A 14,526-nucleotide genomic window follows, 5' to 3' on the forward strand; every position below is an offset into this window, starting at 1 on the left:
TATAAAATTGTATTTAATAATAGAATATTTCATTTATTTTTATAAGTTGACTAACATGTATTCTTTCAGCTCATTCTCACTTGGAACCACCATAGGCTATGAGTCAGGGAAGTCCCTTGGTATCCTAATACTATGGTTATTTTTTTAAGTATTAATTATTTGGTAGGTCATTAATATGAGAAAAATTGTGTAGTTATAGTTGATTTTTTCATAGACTAGTTAGTGTCTTATATCCAAATAAATCATGTATTGAATAGAAGTGATAGTTAAATATGATTATAGAGTAGTCTTGTAAAATGGCAGTACTAAAGAAACTGATTTGCACATAGTACTCAGTAAATACCCATTGAAGGAATAATTAAAATTTCTAATTGAAAAAGAATTACCATTCTTTGATTGTATACCATAATAAAATTCTTCGTTATTGTTAAATAAACTAGTATGCCTTGAAGGGATTTTGTTGAGTTGAAAATGTCTTATAATCAAAGCAATTACTATTTCTATATTGGCAAATTTGATATATTTCACTAAATGGAGAGAGGTACACAGGACATTTTTGCATGTTTAAATTGTTTACTTAACAAATTAGTATGCATTTACTAAATCAAAACAGTAAGAAATTTATAGTAATACAGACGGTCCTTGGGTTACATCGGACTCAAGGTACGTCGTTTTGTGGTTACGTTGCCATCTCCCATTTATTTATTTATTTTAAAAGTTCCGTCATTTTGACATATGTACATATGTGCTTTATATTTTTTATTATTTATTTACCACAAGTAAAGGCCAGGAATTATTATCTTTCTTTTAATTTTTTTTTATTGTTTCACTTCATTACTGCTGTGTATGTGCTCCATGTGAGTGTTGTAGGTGCTTATGTAGGTGGGTTCCAACTTACCATGAAAATTACATTATGTCGCACCATAGGAACAGATCTCCAATGTAACCCGAGGACCTACTGTATGTGTACCAAAAAAATATTTTCCCATTCTAAAAAATACTTGGCTTGATAGTCACGTATCTAGGTGTCACTTATATAGTTACTAAAATAGCCAAGATCCAAAATAAATGAGGAGAAAAAGTACTTGTCTGAAATCTGATTTTATAAAGTACACTAGAGGCCTGGTGCACGAATTTGTGCACGGGTGGAGTCCCTCTGGGTGGCCTTCAGGGATCAGGCCGAAACCCGCAGTCCAACACTGCCTGAAGCTCCTATCTGACACTCCCGCTTATCCTGGCCCCACTGTGCCTGCCGCAGGCTTGCGCCCAATCAGTCCTGATTGGAAGAGGCTCGCATTGCCCCAGTAGCGCTTGCTAGCCATGAGACCTACATCTGGCACCCACCTAAGGGGAGTGGCCTGCAGGATTGGGCTGAAACCAGCTCTCTGATATCCCCCAACCGGTCCTGGATTGCAAGAGGGCACAGGCCAGGCTAAGAGACCCCACAGGCACGATCGGGCCCGGGAGGGGCCACAGGAAGACTCCAGGGTGTGTCGGGCCCATTTCTCTCAGTCCTGATCCTTCAGACCCCAGCATCAAGCTAACCTACTGATCAGAGCATCTGCCCCCTGGTGGTTAGTGAACCTCATAACAACTGATCAGTTGACCATCTGCCCCCTAGTAGTCAGTGCACATCATAGTGAGCGGTTGAGCAGCCTTAGCATATCATTAGCATATTACTCTTTGATTGGTTGTTCAGTTCTGCTGTTTGGTCTATTTTCATATTACCCTTTTATTATATAGATGGTCTTTTTTCATAGAAAAAGCTTGAATTCTTTAAGCTTCTAGGGGGTAAAGACAGTGACTCCTACTCTATAATTGTAGTGCTATGAGGATTGGAATATTGCCCTAATAGTAAATAAGGTTATAGTTATTTAGGAAGATATAGATTTCAGCAATATTTTTGTGGTCTTTATAATTAACACCTTTACACCTAATTTTCTCATATTACTAAAATATTATAGATGCTTTTGTTTTTCTCACATAATGCATTCATTCTTCAGACCTGAAATTGATTGTTTGCAGATATAATTTTAATTCTTGCTCTACTTACCTCAAAGCTTTTTTGAGGCTCAAATGAGAGAAGTGAGAAATACATTAAAGTCTTAAACAGTTGTTAACATGATAATTATGAATGCTTATATATGCTATCTGTTCAGACAAAAAGATTACTGGACTTCTGTCTAGGATGATTGTAGAAGGTTCTTGGAGAATTTTGGATTTGAATTTGATTTTGCAGAATGATAGTGAACAAGGCAGAGGCAACAGATATAAATACTAGTAAGTTAAAGAGTCAGAATTTAAAACTATTGAGCTCAGAGTAATTTTATTTAACTTGGAGATTTAGACATACTTCAAAAAATTATATATAAAAGTATATTTTTGCTATACAAGTTGCTAGATAATCAGTTGCCTAGTCCAAAACAACAGCACTCATCAGTTGTTCAAATAACCTGATCATCTGAGAAGAATGTTAGTGTGATTACAAAAAAAGACCAGTCCCAAGTGTTTGCAGTATTGCTATTAGTAATCATGTGCTTGAAAATGGAAAAAAATAATTTCTATGTTATCTCAAAGAACGAAACACAGATTTGACAGAGGAACCCATTAATGTAATACTCTTATTTTCCTGGCTTATATCTATGATACTACTTCTCCTTTAGTGTACAGTTGGGAACATTAAAATATAATGTAAAGTTTTAGAATTTTTATTACAAAGTACAATTGTGCTATTTTTAAAAAGAACTTTTGCTGAATCTGGGTATAGCCTAAATAGCCCCACCTCTCTTGCAAATTCCCTGAATTGCATGATCTTTTGGCCTTTAAAAGATTGGGTTTTCAAACTCAAAACTTTCTAGCAATGAAATCTCTATTTAACAAAATTTTATTTAACAGCCTAATTTTTTTTTTAAAGTTTAAAGGGGGCTTTTTTATCTGACATGCCCACTATATTCCCTAAGACAGAGCCATTAGACTAAAGGGAATAAACATTATTTAAACTACCTGTCAACTTGTTAAGTGTTAAAAGAACCAACTTGAAGTTTCCATTAGACATCTTAAGTTTTAAGTATCTTAAAGGGTTTCTCTAATTTTTAGAATAGAAATTGTTTTTACTTACAAGCTCTATGTCTCAGTATTGACACATCTAAAAATAAATTCATATTTGCAACTGAGCTTAGAGTATTCTCTATAGTTTAATTTTTTTCTGGGGTTTGTTTTGGTCTGACTGTTTTTCATACTACCTGTTTATTCAAAAGCATCTTTAGCATTTTTTGTATTAAAGTTTATTTCATGAGTTTAAATATGTGTACTCCATAATAGTTGCTTGTGCAATTTCTTTAAAAAAACAAAAACAAAAACACAAACCTGTTTTTATTGCCCTGGTCTGTTTGGCTTAGTGGATAAAGCTTCATCCTGTAGACCAAAGGGTCCTGGGTTTGATTCCATTTGGGGCATGTACCTTGGTTGCAGGCTCCTCCCCAGCCGGGGCCCTGGTTTGGGTGTGTGCAGGAGGCAATCAGTCAATGTGAGAGAAACACATTGATGTTTCTCTCTTCCACTCTCTAATCAATGGGAAAATATCAAAATATCCTCGGTTAAGAATTAACATACACACACACACACACACACACACACACACACTAGAGACCCAGTGCATGAAAATTGATGCACTGGAGGGGGATTCCCTCAGCCTGGCCTGCCTTCTCTCACAGTCCAGGAACCCTCACGGGCGGGAGGTGACCCGGCAATCAGGGGAAGGTGATGCCTCATCACACCTCTGCTGCTACCACTGCCAGCAAGCCTCAGTCAGCCCTGGTTACCTGAGCCTTGGATAGCCCTGGGCAGCTGGGCAGCCACCATATGAAGCTTGCCTGCATCTCAGGCCTGCTCTGGGTGGCTGGGCAGCCGCCATCCAAGGCTTGCCTGCACCTCGGGCTGGCCTTGGGTGGCTGGGCAGCTGCCATCCAAGGCTTGCATGCAACTCTGCCATTGGCTAGGCAGCTGCCATCTGAGGCTTGCCTGCACCTCGGGCCAGCCCTGAGAGGCTGGGGAGCTGAGAGGACTTGGGGGACTCTGAAGGCAGGTGCCCCAGCAGAGCTGAGGGGACTGGGCACTGCAGTCTTGTGGCTGTGGGTGCTGCCATCTTTGAGGGTGTGGCAGTCAGTTAGCATATTCCCTCCTTATTGGCTGTGGGTGCTGCCATCTTTGAAGGTGTGGCAGTCAGTATATTCCCTCCTTATTGGCTGTCGGTGCGCCATCTTTGCAATGGCATGAGGGCCAATTACCATATTCCCTCTTTATTAGATGGGATATGTTTTCATTGATTTCTGAGAGGAATGGAGAGGGAGAGATAGAAACATCAATGATGAGAGAAAATCATTGATTGGCTGCCTCTTGCACACCCCATACTAGGTATCAAGCCCACAACCTGGGCATATGCCCTGACTGGGAATCAAGACATGACTTCTGGTTCATAGTTCGATGCTCAATCACTGAGCCACGCCAGCTGGCTGTGCAATTTTTTCTACCTATTATATAAATTTTTATCATTCTTTATTGTCATTTGTATGATATGGTAATTTAATTGTATTACCTTTAATTTAGCTCTGAAGTACTTTTACTTATTTTTAAAGGTAAGACCATTTTATTAGCATTTTTAAGCAATGTTTTGTTCTATACTAAAGCATTTACAAATATTATTTTGACTATTCAAATTATAGCTGTGGGTGAAACTCTACCTATAAGGAAACGTCCTAGTATTATAGCAAACAGAGTTCATCCAAAAAAGCCAAAGACCAGTGACGATGTTTCTGAAATTGATTCATGTGCTACACTATCTTTAGACAGCTCTTCTTCAGTGACATCCTCCTCAGTTATGACATCAAAAGGTAAATATGAATGTGGTATATAAAAAAGAAATTATATATAAATTTTAGAAATTGTGATAAAATTTAAAACTATTATTACTGGCTGTTTAAGGTGTGAAAAAGAAAAAATTGAGTAATAAAAATCCTTTATTTTAGGTACCTCATCAACTGAACATAAAACTGGAAATCCTTTTCAAAGATCTTGTCCAAAGTGCAATGTTCAGTTCAATAATTTGGATGCTTTGAAGTATCACATGAAGGTAAAAACTTTTTCAAAATTTTATTTTTAGAAATATCCAAAAAATCTCTGAAAATAATAATTGATATATGCCGAAATCGGTTTGGCTCAGTGGATAGAGCGTCGGCCTGTGGACTGAAGGGTCCCGGGTTCGATTCCGGTCAAGGGCATGTACCTGGGCTGCGGGCATGTCCCCAGTAGGGAGTGTGCAGGAGGCGGCTGGCCGATGTTTCTCTCTCATCAATATTTCTGGCTCTCTATTCCTCTCTGTAAAAAATCAATAAAATATATATTTTTAAAAAAAGAAGAAGAATTGATATGTGATAAATGCTAATTTCTCCAGACATTTATTTTAGAAATCTCCTCATTGGTATTTTTATGTAACTTCAGTAAAAATTGATACTCATAATGATTATCTTCCTAGAAGATTTAAAAATCCTTATCAAGCATCAAAGCTTGAAAATTAAGTTTATATACACTACAGCATATGTATAGTATATTTTAATTTTTAATGAAGATAATATATTAATTAGAATATTTTATTAGGTGCTTAATCTTACATGTAATTTTAGAATTCCTCTTTTTACCTTATTTTTTATCCATGGTGACATGTATGGCACATTACTTAATGAAAAATCTTAGTCTTGCATTTTAATTTTTAACACTCAGACATAAACTCATAGTTGCTTATTTTTTCCCCTCTTTCAGCGTTGTTGTCCAGGCATGGTAAATAAGTTTTTGGAGATGATTAAAGTAGAAATTTCAAGTACTGAAAAGAAAACTAAGACTGGTTCAGACAAAGAAAAATTGATCATGTTAGTTAGTGACTTTTACTACGGAAAACATGAAGGAGATGTTGACAATGAAGAAAAGACTTACACAACCTTTAAATGCTTCAGTTGCTCAAAAGTTCTTAAAAATAATATTAGGTATGTAAATATCTATGTTTCTGTTTGAAAATTTGGATGCTATAGATGTAACTTGTATCTTTATTTTTCTGTGCCATCTTAGGTAAGCAATTTTCACACTTTCTATGAAGAGCAAAGACAGATTATCATGTTGAAAAGCTTTTGTCCTTTCTTGTATTTTAGGAGTTTGACCTTTGGGCCCATTTAATTGTATTTCTTTCAGATAACTTAAGGACAAAATTTCTTTTAACCTAGGGCAAAATTACTTTATATATATATATATATATATATATATATATATATATATATATATATATATATATTATCTCCTTGATCTAAGAATTTTTGTGAGGCATTTTTATTTTTTTAACTATTTTTTGAATCTTATATCACAGAAAGAACCATTTCATCCAGTTTGACCTCCTTTGTTCTAATCTTATTTAATGCTCTAATTTTCAATTCATATTTATAATTTTTAGCACATTTACCTTGCAGAGAAAGCGATCTTTTTTTGGTAATCTTTAAAGGACTACCAGTTCTTTGAAACATGTCTGTTTTGATTTTATGGTTTAGCACATTTTAAAAGCAGAAATTAATTATCAGTGGAATTTTGAAGGTTTTTACATATATGCTTTAAATTTTAGGAACTTGTATTTTGCAGTCTTTGAGTTATATGTCATATTACATATCTATCATCCTAAGTGAGATAGTGATAAGAACAAAGTAACAAGACATTGACTTGTATTTTTCATTGTCTATACTGTATAGCATGACATTCTTTTCCTAACATTTTATTATAAAAATTTTTAAATATTCAGCAAAGTTTAAAATTTTTACAGAGAAAATATATGTTTGCCCACCTCATTTCTACTATAACATTTTACTATACCTATATTACTACATATTTATATATTCATCCATAGACCTGATTTTTTTTATACATTTCAGAGTAAATTGCAGACATCATTGCACTTCCTTCTGTGAAATGCATATATGTATATGTGTACATGTACTTATATTTTGACACATATGTAAACTTAAAAATATTTACCCTTGATAACCATCACTTGTAACTAATATTCTTAGGTATCCTATAGGTCATTTCTAAATCCAGAATTATATTTTATGGTGAATTTGGGTTTAAAAAGTACATAGAAAAACACTGAAATAAACTGCAATATAAATGTAAACTATGAATACTACATTTAGGGGTAGTACTTTATAATTTTCAAAGCTCTTTCAAATACTCTTTCATTTGATTTTTCATACTTCTGTACCTTCTTTTTATCAAGCCCTAACATGCATCAATTGCTAATAGTCTCAATAGCTTAACAGAAGAGAAATTGTACTTTGAGATCAAACACTGAAACACTGTGACCTCCTTACATCATTTTTACCATTTTTACAGTAAAATTTATCAGAAAATAGCATTACTAATTTTGGTAAAATTCATAGAAAGTGGCTCATTGGGTAAGTTCCTTATACTTAAATGTTATGCATATTATATTAGAAGTTCTTTTATTTTTAGCAAAAGCTTTTTTTGCTCTTTGAGGTTAGCCATTTAATATTAAACATGAAACTCTCTTTTGTTTTCATTTCAAAAGACTGGTTACAGATTTCTGGATTATCAAACTGTCTAGAAATTTTAAGCTAACCATATTTTATAACATCTAGGAATTTTGTAGCATTTAGGCAAGACTAGGATTTTTAAAATAGATTTGAATAGAGGTAATGTTAAAATGAAAGGGGAAAAAGACATTTCAAAATGTACTATAAGCAGCTCTGAAGTGAAGTAGTGTTTTGAAAGTGTGAAAAGATAAATAGTAAAACTCCCATGATGATTGCTATCTAAAAAATACTAATAATTTGTCCTTTAAACTACTTTGAAGCCTATGTTATATATTTAAGGCCTTCAAAAGATTTCTCTCATGAATCTATAACTACTTTTGGTGGTAAGGTTTCCTTCCTTTAAGTATTTTAAAACTAGAGGCCCGTTGCATGAAGATTCGTGCAATAGGTCTTCCTTCCCCTGGCTGCTGGCACTGGTTTTCCTCCAGCACCCAAGACCCAGGCCTTTGGTCTGGCTGCAGCGGAAAAGTCAAATCTCGAGGCTAGGCTTCTCTGCTCTGGCCACAGTGGAGAAGCCAAGCCTCTTCAGTCTTGAGTCGTCTTCAGTCTTCACTCAGGCCAGAGCCTTCAGTCTTGGCTCTGTGCCTGCATATGCAAATGAACCCACCATCTTTGTTGGGCTCATTTGCATACTCACTCCTGATTGGCTGGTGGGTGTCATGGAGGTATGGTCAATTTGCACCTTTCTCTTTTATTAGTGTAGATGTATATAGTATTTCATATATGGAAAAGAAGCCTGATGTTTTTCTTTATAAAAATTTTTATCTGCCGAAACCGGTTTGGCTCAGTGGTAGAGCGTCGGTCTGCAGACTGAAGGGTCCCAGGTTCGATTCCGGTCAAGGGCATGTACATTGGTTGTGGGCACATCCCCAGTAGGGGGTGTGCAAGAGGCAGCTGGTTGATGTTTCTCTCTCATCGACGTTTCTAGCTCTCAATCTCTCTCCCTTCCTCTCTGTAAAAAAATCAATAAAATACATTGTAAAAAAAATTTTTTATCTGAAGTAATAATGAAGTGTTCTAGAAAATTCATGGTATTTCATATTAACTATTAATAGATTGTTTTAAAACAAAGAGATTACAGTCAAACCTTGTTTCTCAAATGTCTCCCATCTTGAACAATTCTGTTCTTTTTTTTTTTCTTTATTGATTAGATATTACATATGTGTCCTTTTCCCCACATTGCCCCCCATCCCTCCACTCATGCCCTCACACCCCTGGTGTCTGTGTCCATTGGTTAGGCTTATATGCATGCATACAAGCCCTTTTCTTGAGCAAGTTGTTAACAGGAAAAAAATGCCTCCATGGAACAAAACTTCAGTTTTTGAACTGACAGCCTTTTCATGTTGATACGTCAGCATGACAAAAAGCATCTAGCAGGCAACTAGCAAAGGAGTTGCTGGCGATTAGCACAATTTTAAAATATAAATATAATGTTGCTAAGGGTGTGAAAGTTCTCACAAAAGAGTAATCACAGGTAATTGAATAGGTAGAAAAACTTGTTGATTAGATAAGGAAAAAGCAGCTGGTAAAAGCATTTCAGAGGCAGTGATATATGAAAAATTCCTTTAAGGCTAGTAGGGGATAGTTCTGTAAATTCAAGAAAAGAAGTGTTTATTTATAAACTAGAGGCCCTGTACACAAAATTCATACACTTGGGGGGGTGGCCTCAGCCCAGCCTGCACCCTCTCACAGTCAAGGAGCCCTCAAGGGATGTCTGACTAATGGCTTAGGCCCACTCCCCATGAGCCTGGCTTCTGGCTGAGCAGTGCTCCCCCTGTGGAAGCACACTGACCACCAGGGGCAGCTCCTGTGTTGAGCATCTGCCCCCTGGTGGTCAGTGCATGTCATAGCGACCAATTGTTCAGCTATTCAGTCAATTTGCATATTAGCCTTTTATCATATTAGATTAAGCGGTGCATTAGACATTTACTGTATATAAGAAAGGTTTGAAAAAGAGAATCATTTGGGGGTCTGGAATGGATTGATTAAATTTACATTTTTTCTAATGGGAAAAAATTATTCAGATTTCAAACTGCTTCTTGAACAGCCTTCTGGAACAAATTAAGTTCAAGAAACAAGATTCCACTCTGTTTTACAAATAGATTTACTGAGCCATTTAATCAAAGTGATAACTTGAAGGGTATACTTTTCTAGAGGTTTTTACGGCTTAGGTTAAGATGACTACTTGTGGAAGTTTTTTTGTTATAAATCTGAATATTTGCACCTGTTGACAATTATTTATAGGTTTATGAACCACATGAAACACCATTTGGAACTTGAGAAGCAGAACAGTGAGAGCTGGGAAAGCCACACCACCTGCCAGCACTGTTACCGTCAGTATCCTACACCATTCCAGCTGCAGTGTCACATTGAGAGTACACACACACCTCATGAGTTTTCTAGTAAGTAATTTCACTGTAGTGCTGATTTTGATCATCTAAACTAGGGGTGTCGAACTCAATCAGAGAAGGGGGCAAAATCTAAAATCCAGCCTAAATCGTGGGCCGAATGGTTTACTGAACAGTCATAAACTGTCATTGTGATGGAAACGCAGCGGAGTGCAGTGATGACAGCGCGGTGCGGGCCACATTGCAAGGCCTGGCGGGACGGATTTGGCCCACGGGCCTTGTGTTTGACACATGTGATCTAAACTATGAGGAATCCTTAACAACTCTTTGATAGAAAAATAAGAAATAGACTTTGTAGTTTGAGGGCAAAGTTGAAAAGCAAATTTTAACTTGCAGGAACTTTTCAATAAAATTACTTAAGTTGAGATCCCTCTTACAAATAGGGCATATCTCCTGTATTGTGTGTAAGGGGTAAGCTAAAAACCAGAGTCCCTGATTTGCAAATATGAAATCAATTATCTGATTTATAATCTAATAAGAAAAATAACTGCAATGAAAGTTAAAATCACAGAGTGTGGAGTTAGACAACTTGGACCCACATTCCAGTTCTGCCTCTTAATACAACTGTGAGATCTCAAGCAAGTTACCTAAACTTTCTGTGCTTCAGGTTCCTCATCTGAAAAATGGGAATAAAAATAACAGTACCTCTCTCAACTATGGAATGGGAATTATTAAGTAAGCTAATACAAGTAAAGTCCTTACTACAGCATTAACAGAGTTAACTATAGAATTATTGGAACCACCATCACTGTTACTATTATTACTTTTTGCTGTTGTTATAGATGTACAGAATGAATCTTTTATTTATATACATCCTTAAAATGATGTAATGTGTGTTTTTCCAATTTCAGCGATTTGTAAAATCTGTGAATTATCATTTGAAACAGAACATACTCTTTTGCAACATATGAAGGACACTCATAAACCCGGTGAAATGCCATATATTTGCCAGGTACACACACATTTTATTGTGTACTTAGGTGTTAGTTTCATTATGTGCCATGAAATAGTATTTTATTATTTTTTAAACATTTAAATAAAACAAGTGACTAAACTTGAAGATCATCTTTAATCGTAGAAACTCCCTTGGTTTAACTTGTGTATGTGTGAGTGGTGGGTTGGATTTGGCCTGTGGGTCATAGTTTGCTGACCCCCGTACTAGAAAAACAAAATAACCTGCTAGAAAAAGACAAACATATGGACCTTGTTACTAAGTAGGGAAAATAAAGACATGCCAGAGAAATAATAAATGCTGTTAGTTATGGGAAACTCAACTAAATACTTTGATTTTCCATAATTTGAAGTGGTTCCCAATAAGATAGCAAAATAAAGATAAATTGCCTCTATCATATCCTGGATGTTATTTCAAATCCAAAGAAGAGAATACTCTCATTTTATATAGCAGGATAGGACAAGAGGTGTCAGTTTGAATGATACTTTTCTGTTTCAGAGATCATCATTATTATTTTAAGTAATAGAATTCTTGATTGTATAGGTAGCAGAAATTAATTAGAATGTAATGTTCCTCTGAACGAATGACTTATCATTGCTACTTTAATGTAATTGCATATTTATACATGTTATACATGTTCAAGTTAAACTAAACCTTCTTTATATGTCTAGGTTTGCCAGTTTAGATCATCAACATTTTCTGATGTAGAAACTCATTTTAGAGCATCCCATGAAAACACAAAGAACTTGCTGTGTCCATTTTGCCTCAAAGTTAGTAGAATGGCAACCCCCTACATGAATCATTACATGAAACATCAGGTAAGTTTTAGCAGTTCTTATTTATTTTGTCTTAGTGAAAAGCTACACACACACACACACACACACACACACACACACACACACTAGAGGCCTGATGCATGAAAATTAATGCACTGGAGGGGGTTTCTCTCAACTGGGCCTGCCCCCCTCTACAGTCTGGGAGTCCTCAGGGGCAGGAGGCAACCTGGTGATCAGGGAAAGGCGATACCCCCATCACACCTCTGCTGCTGCCACTGCCAGTAGTGCAAGCCTCAGCCAGCCCTGGTTACCTCAGGTTACCTGGTTACCACAGATGGCCCTGGGCGGCTGGGTAGCTGTCATCAGTGGTTTGCCTGCATCTTGGGCCAGCCCTGGGGGGCTGAGGGGACTAGGGGACTCTGGAGGCAGGCATACGGAGCGACCAGACCTGCCTGGGGGTGGGCCCGACCATGGCATGTGCCTGCTGCACCAGAGGGGCTGAGGGGACTGGATGCCATCATCTTGTGGCTATGGACACCACCATCTTTGAGGGCCTGGCAGTCAATCAGCATATTCCCTCCTTATTGGCTGTGGTGCCACCACCTTTGTGAGGTCATGACAGTCAATTAGCATATTCCCTCTTTATTAGATAGTATGTAAAACTTAGATCATTGGTTAAATTTGTTCTACAAGGAAAGCAAAGTTGTTACAAATGACACAATGTACAATTTATGCTAAATTACTGATGAAACTTACACTTTTTTTTTTTTACTTTTCTCTTTCCTCATGATGTAGCTCATGAATAGTGAAAATTCTGAAGCATAGGTAGTAATAGGAAGCATAGAGTAGAGGAGAAGAGGGAATATGAGTGGAATATTTAGGTTGGATATTTAGGGGGTCTAAGAGTGTTAAGAATGGGGATGATTTTGAAGGTAGTTAATCAGGAGCAGAGAAAAGGATAAGTATGAACTGAGGAAGATATAATTGAGGACTCAGTCTTCTCTTTCCTTTTGCTCTTCAAACGTTATTTCTAACTCTGGCCCATTTTTTATTATGAGAAGATGTGGTTCTCATCAGTGACCTGGAACAGTTTTTTGTAGCCATCAGTGATAAAGGAAACAGCAATGAGAATTTTTCTAGAATGTGAACTATGCCAGAGAATCATATTTAGGTTATAACTTGTTTCCTGGATAACTTGCCAGTTCTTCTATGTAATTTCTCAGATACCAGTATTAGTGCTTTCATCTCTCCTTTGAATTATCATATTATGCTTGCTTGTTCTTTTCCTGACACAGACCATCCTTTATTTGGTCTGCAAACTTTTTAAATTAAAATTTTTGTGGTTCCATACAGGTTTCTAGTGTACATTTTTATGATACATGATCTGAATATTGCATTGTGTGGCCACCGTCCACAGTCAAATCGTCTTCCATCACTACATATTTGTCCCTCTTTGAAGTAAACCTATTCTTTAGTGTTTGAGAGCAATGGTACCTTTGCCAAAATCAGTAGCAGTCAGTGAATTCCCTAAATCTGATTATGTAATCAAGTTCTGTCTCCTCATTGATCAGCTCATTACATTTTCTTAGTATTAATTGCACTGTCATGGCCAATTTATTCCACACCACTGCTAACATTGCCTTTAGTTCTAGTCATTAGATAATCATGAAATCAACTTGTAGTTGTTAATTAGAAAAAAAATCATAAAAGTAGCATATCCAAATACATTTAGGATCACTTCATGACTGGGCTGGTACCAACATGCCTATTTTTTTTTTATCTTGATATGCCACCTCATCCTTAAGAACATATGGAAAAATCTTTCTGTTCTAGCCCTAGCCAGTTTAACTCAGTGGATAGAGTGTCAGCCCTCAGACTGAAGGGTCCTGGGTTCAATTCCAGTCAAGGGCACATACTTGAGTTGCAGGCTCAATTCTTGGCCCTGATTAGGACGTGGTCAGGAGGCAACCAAGCTATGTGTCTCTCTCACATCGATGTTTCTCTCTCTGTACCTCTTCCTCCTTCCACTCTCTAAAAATCAGTGGAGAAAAATCCTTGGGTGGGGATTAACAAAACAAAAAAAAAACTATTCTAAGGTTTTTCCACAAGGTTCCATCAGATGTTAACAGAGGTTCTGCTCTAAAATTGTCTCCAGAGCCGAAACTGGTTTGGCTCAGCGGTAGAGCATTGGTCTGCGGACTGAAAGGTCCCGGGTTCAATTCCAGTCAAGGGCATGTACATTGGTTACGGGCACATCCCCGGTGGGGGGTGTGCAAGAGGCAGCTGGTTGATGTTTCTCTCTCATTGACGTTTCTAGCTCTCTATCTCTCTTCCTTCCTCTCTGTAAAAAATCAATAAAATATTTATTAAAATTGTCTCCAGAAAAAAAGAGATTCATTAAATGTCTAGATTTACAAAATAAATATTTTTTTAAAAACCAAGATGTTAAGAGCTTTCAATATGCTAAAAAAAAAAATTATAAATCTTCAAGCAAGGGACAAGAGCTTTCAATATGCTAATATATATATATTTTTTTTTAAATAAATTCACTCAAAACTTAATATATAAGGGATATTGCATATATTTTTCCCAAAATTTATTTGACCATTGAACCCTTTATTTGTGCAATAACTATTAACATTTCTTGAGGAATAGGATATTGGAACCACTGGTCTTGGTGCTCTAAGTTTTATCTTTCAACCTTTGATTTTGAAAGGAAGTAAGAGAATGGGTTTGTTATGAGGACT

General features: G+C 36.5%; 1 protein-coding gene across 5 annotated transcripts in view; it reads left to right on the plus strand.

Moving 5' to 3' along the window:
* ZNF280C (zinc finger protein 280C) overlaps nucleotides 1-14,526 on the plus strand; it is a 52,051-nt gene that overhangs the window by 21,686 nt on the left and 15,839 nt on the right. For all 5 annotated transcript variants that reach the window (XM_036443386.2, XM_036443385.2, XM_036443389.2 and 2 more), the window contains 6 exons: nucleotides 4,722-4,889; nucleotides 5,025-5,128; nucleotides 5,815-6,035; nucleotides 9,888-10,045; nucleotides 10,903-11,003; nucleotides 11,675-11,821. In XM_036443386.2, the coding sequence (XP_036299279.1) occupies nucleotides 4,722-4,889; nucleotides 5,025-5,128; nucleotides 5,815-6,035; nucleotides 9,888-10,045; nucleotides 10,903-11,003; nucleotides 11,675-11,821 (899 nt within the window). The remainder of the gene's footprint in view (nucleotides 1-4,721; nucleotides 4,890-5,024; nucleotides 5,129-5,814; nucleotides 6,036-9,887; nucleotides 10,046-10,902; nucleotides 11,004-11,674; nucleotides 11,822-14,526) is intronic.

Source organism: Pipistrellus kuhlii, unplaced genomic scaffold (assembly GCF_014108245.1).
Source record: "Pipistrellus kuhlii isolate mPipKuh1 unplaced genomic scaffold, mPipKuh1.p scaffold_m20_p_19, whole genome shotgun sequence".
In the NCBI taxonomy this organism is placed as follows: Eukaryota; Metazoa; Chordata; class Mammalia; order Chiroptera; family Vespertilionidae; genus Pipistrellus; species Pipistrellus kuhlii.